General features: G+C 45.0%; 1 protein-coding gene across 1 annotated transcript in view; it reads right to left on the reverse strand.

Moving 5' to 3' along the window:
- Positions 1–9,603, reverse strand: part of GLP1R (glucagon like peptide 1 receptor) — an 85,657-nt gene extending 76,054 nt beyond the window's left edge. The window contains 4 exon segments of the mRNA XM_059467656.1: positions 8,052–8,224; positions 8,227–8,290; positions 8,293–8,491; positions 9,422–9,603. Coding sequence (XP_059323639.1) covers positions 8,052–8,224; positions 8,227–8,290; positions 8,293–8,491; positions 9,422–9,603 — 618 coding nt within the window.
- Positions 9,604–10,334: the final 731 nt, after the last annotated feature.

The following is a 10,334-nucleotide window of genomic DNA, read 5'->3' on the forward strand; positions in this document are numbered from 1 at the left end:
CCTCGTCCTTTGAGGCACCGGGCTCTTCAAGGCCATCCCTGGGCCTTTCCAGGCCACCTAAACAACACCAGAAAACTTACAAGCCCAAACAGCCGAGAAACCGAGCAAGTGGCATCCCTGAGATATCGCCAAACATAAATCAGCAAAGAGAAGAAAAACCTGAAAGTTACAGCTGACTATGTCATTTTGAAAAACATTAAAGACTTGGTGATAAGATTTTTGCAATTGCAGGGACATACCACACTCCCTCACCTACTATCCTTCTAATGCCTTATAGAGTCACAGCAAACTTCAAATTAAAAAAGATATTCCAGAATCCCTTAGAAGTTCAGCTCTGTTTGAGAGTGATTTTCAAGTTCACTTTGATTTGTTTGTGTTTTGTTGAAGGTGGTCACAGATTTTGACACCCATCAGAGGTAATGAAGTAATCCTCTGATTTATTTGCTCTGTAAGGTTCTTAGAGAACTGTGGCCTCATTGCTGCAGTTGAGAAATCACCTACTTGTGATCTGCCCTTTATGTCCCCAGTCCCACCCTATATTGTCAAAGTCCAATTACACTCATTCTATAAGAGTTGCTTTCAGATGTCAGGAAAGACTGAATTGCTAAAAGAGATGAGCATATGCAAAATTTGACTCAGTCTGGTTACATAAGAAATAAACTCTCTGAAACTCAGTTGTAAAGGAGTCGAGCTGCAATTGAACAACTGGAATATGCTTTAAGCAAAAAAAAAAAAAAAAGAAAAAAACAGTTTTCACAATGAAAGAATACATGAGGATGAACATGGTCACAACATGAGCAGGGCTGATTCCTATGGAGCAGAATGGGAGTAGGAATACTAGCAAAAGAAACAATACCATTGTTTCCTATAATATATAAAAGTTTACTGTTAGCAGAACTCAGAGGAAAAGGAAGATAATTGCTACATATAATGAAATAACCTAGTTTTAAGAGGTACAATCGACCCATTTCATTGGAATGACTTCTCAATATCTCTTGAGTGCTTGGTAGACATCAGGGTAAAGCTTGACATCCATTTCTCAGCTTGCTTCAGCACATACATGGTGCTCACAGGTAGCTGGACTGCCTTGGAAAGCACCAGACAAATACCCACACTAAGCAGAGCCAGAGCAGCTCTTCTGGCAGCTGAACTTCTCGTCTGCTTTTGGCTTGTCCACACATAACAGCAAGTCTCAGCCTATTCACGCTGCCAAAACCACATGCTGTGCTGTAAAAGGAGAGTTCCACACATGTCTGCCCTGCATCAGAGACACACTCAAGGCAAAAGTCTCAGTGGTCACCATTCTTCCCATTTAGAGAAGGATTTACAGACAGCACTGCTCTCCCTCAGGCTGCTCAAACAAGTGTTTTGGTTTACCTGATTTGGTTTGCCTTTCAGTGTGATTCAGCTTCCAGACTGAGCAGCACCAGAACTGCAGATGTCAGAGGAGTTACCAAAGCATCCTAGTCAGAAATGAAAGTCTTAAAAAGAGCAAGACTTCAGAGACTGTCCTATGCATATGTGTCCATATACACACCCCACATCCCCCTTCCTGTTTGCCCTAAACTCATTAAATCTAACAAAGAAACTGCTTCATGGGGAGAAGGGGCAGCTGGGGGAGGTGGGGGAGAAGGAGAGAAGCAGTGCAGTTTTACAGAAGGGACAGGGGAAAATGAGCCTGAACAAGGGTAAGATGTGAACAGATATGCCCCAACTACAACAAAATTTAGATGACAAGCTAACTCGTGCTCACTTGTTCTCTAAAAATCCAGAAGGGACTAGAAAAAGACAGGACACCACAAGAGCCACAAGCTTCTAAGTTGTGCTCAAAGGATTCATAGTTTCACACATGCAAAATGGTTCTTTTACAAAGGTCCCAACTCTTAAGCTGCTTCTAAGGCACAACAAGAAAGCAAGTTCCTTTTCCTGAACTTGTTGTACAGCGCAGCAGAGAGCACATGGGTAAAACAGTACCTATCAATAATAGAACGCAAGTTTCAAAAATTGTCCTGAAATTACAGAGAAGGCACTGGGACAAGCACAAGCAGGACATGTGCACAAGTGGGACAAGGCAAGAACAGAACAGGTGAACACAGATGAGCTCAGTGACCAGAGGAGCACAAGACAAAAATACGGCCATTCTAAAAACCAGCATAAAACAATTGAGGAAAAAGATGGCAAGAAGGCGAACTAACAACGAAACGCAATCAATTGCAAGAAAAATAGCAGTCAATACCAGACTACACTAATACAGCAATCTATTAGCAATCAGTTATGGTGAAATAGCAATAAAACGTAGTCAGTAAAATGACCAGCTGAAGGAAATATTCTTTTTCACATGTCTAAACTACAATTTCCTCTACACAGTTACCATATTTTTGATTGTTCAGTCAATTAAATTAAGCCCCTGTTTTCTCTATACAATAACTGCAGTATTTACAAGACTAGTAAGAAGCCATATTTGACCTTGGGGCAGGGGCTGCTCACAAGGTTTCATGTAAACATTGGGGAAAGAGCTGTTTATGTTATCATGGCCCCACTTCAGCAACCTGAATCAATTCATTCACATACATCAGAGGCAGTGGCAGTTGTTCATCTCTTTGGGAAGACGAGACCATGAAGATCAAGGGGAGGACAGCTGGTAGAAATCTAATCAGGTTCCCCTCCACAAAGATGTGCCACACTATATCCCTGGGACACTGTCTTTAAGGCTTACTGAAATCCCCATCAAGTGCAGGGAGTTTCCTTTCATATGGGTCCATATCCCTATCAGTAAGAGTAGACTCATCTACATTCCTTCAGCAGTGGAAGTGGTGGGCTTTTCATGTTTATGCTCACAAACCACAGATCATGATGCTGCTGCAACTTTTTTGGCAGTTTCTTGTCCTTCAGCACATATTTCCTAAGCTCCCCCACATCCACACCAAGGCAAGGGATCACTGGAATGCAGCAATCATAGCCCAGCATGTTGAAATTCACAAATACCAGTTTCCAACACTGAACAAAACAAGGCATCAAATAACAGTATTCCGCCACCACCACCAAACTTTTTTTCACCCTTCAGAAGTTCAAATTTGCTGCATATGAAACTATGACATTTGAAGGGGTTATCTTCTATTTGGCAAATAAGAGATCCCTAGATACTGCTTACCTTATCCCTCTTCTAATGGGAAGTATTGGATGCAAGCAAACTCGGTCTTTTTTCAGTAGAGAGGTTAGGAAGTTTTATTTAATGAAATGAGTTCCTGCCTGATGTTTTAATTTGGGCTCACAAGAAAACAACATTGTAGAGCTTAAATAAAAGGTCTCTTATCTACTTTGCAGACAATTTTTTTTTCAAAACTGCGGCATACCTGCTATTGTGTACACTCACTTTTGTTAAGACACAAACTAATAGAACTGATGTAGTGTACAAGGAAACTTGAGCAGGCAGCCTTGGTGGCAGTACATACGCTGGTTTATCACAGAAACAGAAAAGCTGCTCATGAAAGAAGATGGTAACAGCTTTCATTCCCCTACAGCACTGCAGAAGGAAACAATCAGTTTTGAAAAGGACTGTTTCCAAGTTAAAAGCTAGTGAAGGCCCTGTGATTTCAGAGATAACAGCTCCTGGTGTGTCCTCTCAGATAACTGGCAATCAATCAATGCGGCAAATTAAAGCCCTATTTACACAGGCTCGCAGAAACAGGATATGATCCAGTACCTTTAAGAATCTGACAGAAGGCAGACAACTGTTTATGTTCTGTATATCAGGCCCAGTTTCACTGAACTTTACCTCAGCTAGAGAGCCAGATTTTTCAGAATGCAGGAGGTTTAGTTTTGCAAAGCTCCATCACTTCCATCTCACTTTGAGAATACAATTTCTTCTCACAAAGGAGAGCTACGTGCGCTTGTACAGCCATAACATTTGCCCTTCCATGCCCAGCCATATCTGTCTGTGCTTTTCCTCAAATACTTTTATCCAGTTCTCAGATTGTCTTCCAGGTTGGGGATGGGGAAGTGATGGTGGTGTGGTCACAGCTACAGAAATAGGGGGAAGGATTTAAGAGCTGTTTCACTAACTTAAACTTTCCTGGAACAGACATCACAGTTTTTAAACAATGCCAAGGGCCAAGTCATTGTTTTGTTGTGTGAAATACAGTCCTTTCCTCTGGCTCTTGGAGATCACAGAACCATGGAATGGCCTGGGTTGCAAGAGATTTTAAAGACCACCTAGTTCCAACCCCTCTGCCGTGTCTTCTACTAGACCAGGCTGCTCAAAACTCCATCCAGCTTGGCCTTGAGCACCAACAGGGATGGGGCATCCACAATTTCTCTGGGCCTGTTCCAGTGCCTCAATATCCTCACAGTAAAGAATTTCTTCCTACCATCTTACTAAAACTAGTCTCTTTCAGTCTGAAGCCATTCCCCCTTTTCCTGTCACTACATGCCCATGTCCTAGGCTCCTTAAGCCTAAAATGCCATGTGTCATCCTCACTTCCCCCCCAATATAGTTATTTTTTGGATATTGTAACAAGTATCTTATTAATTTGTATCATGAAATTTGCTGTGTTAGGCCATCTGGCTTTATAACACATACACCGTATCTTTATATAAAGTTTCCAAAAAATTAGAGTTTTCTATACAAAACAAACAAGAAAACCCCCACATTATTTTATGAATACTTAAAGGTTTTAGCCACTCAGGATAGCAATTTAATTTGCATTGAATTATATAATACAATCATCTAATTTAAGTTTACACCATAATAACATAGTCATGAACTTAAACAGCCTACAAATACTAAGTTTTTAAGAACCTGGCCATATTCCTGGGAAAGCAGCCCATTACCTAGAGGCTAGCCAAGTATCCTTGAATAATAACTACAGCAAGATGGCCCAGTGTCAGACCTTGTCCACCCTTTCCTCCACTGCTTTCTACACCTCTGCCAGTATGTGCTGCTGACACTGGTCTAGCATATTTTGATTTTCAGAGTGCAGGCAACAAAAAAAGACCAAAAAACAGTTCTGTGAAGCTTTTGGGAGCAGAAAATGGAGAAAAGGAGTAACTCAGAACCTCCAACCAACCTACTAATGGAGGAATTTTCACCCAGTTGGTGTAAAAATAACCTCTTGGTTATCCAGCTAACCAACATGCAGTCCAATTCACCATCCTCACTTCTGCAAGGTGTCACTAGTTTATAGGTTCACTTCTCTTTCCGTTTCTCAGACAAGCTCTATCTGCAGTCATTTTCCCACCCTAATGACTTCTAAAGAACACAGATCTACTGGACAGTAGTAGTCAGGAACCATAGTTCAGTTTTCTCAGCATTAGGGCATGTAACAGAAGACAAGAAATCAAAATGGGCATGGTCCTGCAAGCCTGGGCTGGGCATGCAAACACTTTGGGGACCTCCATGCCCTCAAGGGCAGAGTACAGCACACTAACAAGGCATCTGAAACCTCCCCCCCCACACTGCATCTTCTCCTCTAAGCTTATCAGGATTCAAAAGTAGCCCTCCTGGAGACAAATACCCAATCCTACGCACCCAAGGTAAAGAGGCAGATGCTGCATGCAGAACTAGAAAGCAGCCACAGCAGGCTTCAGAAGGGTGGGCAATGAGCAGTAACTAACTAAACATGCCCCTAACACCTGCAACCTACCAAAGCCCTGCTGCTGATCGGGAGAACAGCTGGCTGCTGTAGCTAAATAAGCCTCAGTAACAAACTAGTAACTGAGAGCACCAGTAGCATACGTACACACACACACCCACACTCAATGTTGATATTTACCTATTGCTTCATATGTTGATCTTTACCTATTGCTTCATATGTTGATCTTTACCTATTGCTTCATATGTTGATCTTTACCTATGTGCTTTTCTATTCCCATACCAGAGCACTTCAAAAACAAGAGGTGAGGAGAACACAATATCGGTGCTTTTCTACTGAATTCGTCTGTTTCTACTTCTACCCAGACTCCCTCTATTATTTCCATTTATCCTCAAAAACAAAAGCAGGGGTAGTCTGAAGAACAGGACCTCCCAAATCACAGCTGTGGCACAGCTCTTTCGTGTGTGAAAGATTATCTTATCAAACCTTTGAGCAAAAGTGCTACACAAAAAAGCAGGATCTGAAATCCAGATCCAAGAGAGAGGCTGGATGGCAGTGAACCAGTGGCCAGCTGCCGGTCAGCTCTCTCAGCAGCAGGGCATCACTGCTCAAGGCCAAACAGAAAGGACACAAGCTTGTCATCAGTAATGAGATTCTGCAATGCAGCCGTGTGCTACCAGCTCTTGGTCACTTTACTACCCTCAATGCTGTAGGGAAGATCCAGACCTAGGAATTACCCATCACTCTGCATTTAAGAGGACGGCATGTAAGCGGCACTACCTCAGATAAAAACTCCAGACCGAAATTCTTCTTCCTTCTACGTACATTCTTAGCTTTCTCTTCTTCCCTTCCTCACTTGTTTGAGGGGATGAAGGGAGAGAAAGTCTAAGTAAAACATTACAGCACAATAAATTCTTCTTCCCTCAACTCTGTATCACATCGTTCTGCCTTCCTCTCACACCTGTCTTTCACAGGTTTTACTACCTGCTATTGACTGTTTTTCAGTTTCCTTTAAATACCACCTTTAACACTATTCTAAACTGAACCTGAGAAAATAATTCAGCCAAAGTCCCATACTTCTGTATGCATATGACCGAGTAGAGTACTTCATTCAGTTTTTCAGCACACAACAGGCATAATCACTGCTCTAGAGAAGTTGTCAGATAAGACCCTCTAGTGTCAGAAAAGGCTATAAAAGTACTTGTTTTACTTCAAGACTGAAGCTATAGTGCTGAGGCCATGGAAGTCTCTTTCTTCTCACCTGCTCCTAGTTCCCAGTAAAGAAGGCCCCTTAGCCCAGAAATACACTTCACTTTGATTCTCTAATGTTGGCAGCTCCACTATTAGTTTGCTCTGTGGTTGAAGCCCAAGTAGCTCAGGGATTTAGACTGTGAAATACCAAATACCTCCACAAATGGAAGCTCCCCAGCCTCTCAGGGCCCCTGTTTCAGTCTTTGGTCATCTTAACAATGAACTGGAATTTTTCCTACAGCAAATTGCACCTGTTGCACCTTTAAGGGCCTGAAGTAGATAGCAAGTAAAACAAACCCACCAAGAAAAGCCAATTCGCTAGACAACCCTACAGGCTTATACACAGTTTGGTATTAAACAGATCCTCTTAGTCCTGTATTGTAGAAATCTGTAACCCCAAAAGGTTTTGGCAACTGGAAAGAAACTGGACAGTGTATTTGATCCATCATCAGTTACACTGTCCTTTCCTTGACCTCTGCAGCCCACAATGCCAGCTTTGAGCCCGTCCTTATTCTTCCTATAGCAAGAGCCTCCTGCTGCCACCCCAACGCTGTAACCTCCATCCCTCCCCATCAGTCTCTCTTGCCTCGCTGTCCCCAGTTCACCAAACGACAGCCAACCTTTTCCATCCATCATCCCTTCCCTGGTCCTCTCCCTTTTCCCCACTGCCTGCTCTTGCTTTTCACACGGATTATATTTTGCTTTCCCACCCTCAACGCTATGTCACAGCCGACCCTGCCATCCCCCGCCAGGACCCCGCTCTGGTTTTCCCACGGCACTGCGCTTGTTTGCCATTACAGACACGCGTGTTATTTCCTGTGGGTTGATGCCGGGGGGAGCATTACCTCCAGGGCAATACCCTCGCAGCAGCAGCAGCAGCATCTCCGCTTCCTTCCTCCGCTCCGCTCGCCCCAAGCCCCCGCCCGCCCGCCGAGCCCCCGGCGGTGCCGCCCGTGCGGCTCCTGCGCGGGACCCCCGCACGGAGAATTCCACGCACGGAGAATTCCCCGCGCTCCAGCCCCGCCGGGGCCGCCTGTGCTGCAAGCGTCGGCGGGGGCGCCCGAAAAGTGACGGGCTTGAAACTTGTGACTTCTCTTCGAGGCGCTCCCGGAGCCGCGGGCACGGCGGCCCCGCAGCCCCCGCGGGATCCCTGAGGGCGCCCGGCCGGGCCGGGCCGGCGCCGCGGGGCAGGGGCCGGCACTCACTCACCCGCCTCACCGGGAGCGACCTTCCCGCGGCCGCCAGCAGCAGCAGAGCGAAGCCGAGCGGCGAGGAGGGCATGTCCGGGGGCGGCCCCCATGCGCGGGGGCCCGGCGAGGCTCCGGCTCCCGAGCCCCGCGCCGGGCACAGCGAGCGGCGGCGGCCGCGCCGGGCGCTCCGAGGCCGCTTTTGTAGCGGCGGCGGAGGCGGGGAGGGGCCGGCCCAGGTACAGCCCGGCCCGGCCCCGCCCGGCCCCGCCCGACGGAGATGCGGAGCTGCTGAGGGTGCACGGGCCGGTGCTGGGAGGCGGGAGCGCCGGGGATTGGGTCGGGGAGGGGAAAGAAAAAAGTGGAGGCAGCGCCTCTGCGATCCCGTCCCCCACCTTCTCAACTTCATATTTTATTTTACTCTGAATCTCTTCAGGCTTGAGCGTTTTGGTGACCTTCATGCTGTTCGTGACGTCCAAGTTTTATTGGGTTTAATAATAGTGAATGCAATTATCCATTTATAACCTGAATTTGCAGAGCTGCACGCGGATCAGATCAGAGCGTGGTTTCTAAGTTGAAGACGGGGCACAGGTCAGTCCTGGCAGAAGTATGATGTGTAAATCTTGAGGATTTATAATACTTATTTTCCTAGCAAAAGAAGGCTCTGAATCCGCTTTGTGCTAGATTCACATTACTGTTCTTATTTATTCACTTTGCACTGACTGCTAGAACTAAACCAGCACTAAAGCACCTATATTTGGTGACATTCTACAGCAGAATCTGGAAGAAAGCCATCAGAGCTAGAAGGAAAGCTGAAAATTGAACCAGGAAGTGGGGGAAATATTTCACATTGGTCAGTAAGATGCCGCTAGAATATAAACAAGTTAATAGCTTAAATATTAACGATGTGTATTAATTTCAAATACAACACAGCATCAGTCTGATACTTTGGAAATGTAACTAGTTAGAGCATCGATGCTGTGAGATCATGAAATCATGAAATTCCTCAGAGTGTGAATTGCCAGGGCAGTGCTTACATCTCAACAGCTAACTCCAGACAGAAAGTATCTGCCATGGTGGTTTGGTTGACTGAAGGTAGAAAATATATTTCCTTCGACTTTTCTAAAATGAAATACAATAAAGATTTAAAAAAATTAAAAATCACTACCCTCAAGCCAGGCAACAGAAACCTTTAAATAAAGAGAAAGAAACCTCCTCCACCTGGATAGCACTGCCAGCCTTAGCATGGTGCACCTATTTCACATGCCAATCTTTACTGCTCGCTATCGTTTCTGCACCAGGCTTATTAATTAAGTTTTCCAGTTAAGACTTCTGCTTTGAGAAGATTCCCAGCACCTGTGTGCAGAGGAGGGCCAGCTGCTTTTGCCAGACCTTAGTAGACTCATGCCTCCATTGAGAAGCCTCACCAGGGCTACAACGGCGATATATATCCTGTTGGAAGCAGGAGTGTTACTTTGGAGATGAACTCTGCTACCCAGAAGTAATCCCAGGTAGCTCTTCAGGCATGATGGCATCATACCAGGGCATGATGACCCAGCAGCCAGGCAGACCATGGCTTAACTATCACAGCCTGGGGTACACTGTGTATCCTCTGTGTTATCCCTGTGGATGGAGCGGGGCATGGCTGATGCCAAGAAAGGATGAGTTGGCTGAAGAAGGATGTGCTGTGTGGATTGGATGATTCTGTTTAGGCTCCAAAGAATGCATAGAATAGAGAAAATTTATATAACAAGAACTCTGAAAGACACCATGGCCAAAACCCCCACTCTTGCCTTAGCTAAGAGACATTTAAATATTAACAGGCAAACTCTGCATTTGCTAATAAGCTCAGTGAAGTACATGCTGCTGCATACATGACTACATTACTCAATTCCCCCCTTAGATCTGGATATACAGAAGGAGGGAAAGGGGTACAATCTTATACCAATCTTATGACTGGGCTGTGTACAAGCAGGGTAGAAATGTCATCTGGTTAGAGAGAAGACCGACAAGGACCTTGGAGACCACTGATGGGCTCCTCTCTTCTCCTCTCTTCTCTCTTCGCCTCTCTTCTCCTCTCTTCTCCCTCCTCCCAAACAAGGATGTCTTTATTGATAAGCTTCTGCACACAATTATTATTATTGCTACTCTTAATATCTCTATTGCATCAAGTGAATTTATCAACCTCAATTCGAATTTGGATTTCTATTCCTTCACTAAACCACACTATTCATGGATCTGTGATTGCACAAGTTCCTATTCACCACAACGAGATCTAGAGGGTTGAAACTTCAGTATTTGTGAA

The sequence above is a fragment of the Ammospiza nelsoni genome, chromosome 3 (genome assembly GCF_027579445.1).
Source record: "Ammospiza nelsoni isolate bAmmNel1 chromosome 3, bAmmNel1.pri, whole genome shotgun sequence".
In the NCBI taxonomy this organism is placed as follows: Eukaryota; Metazoa; Chordata; class Aves; order Passeriformes; family Passerellidae; genus Ammospiza; species Ammospiza nelsoni.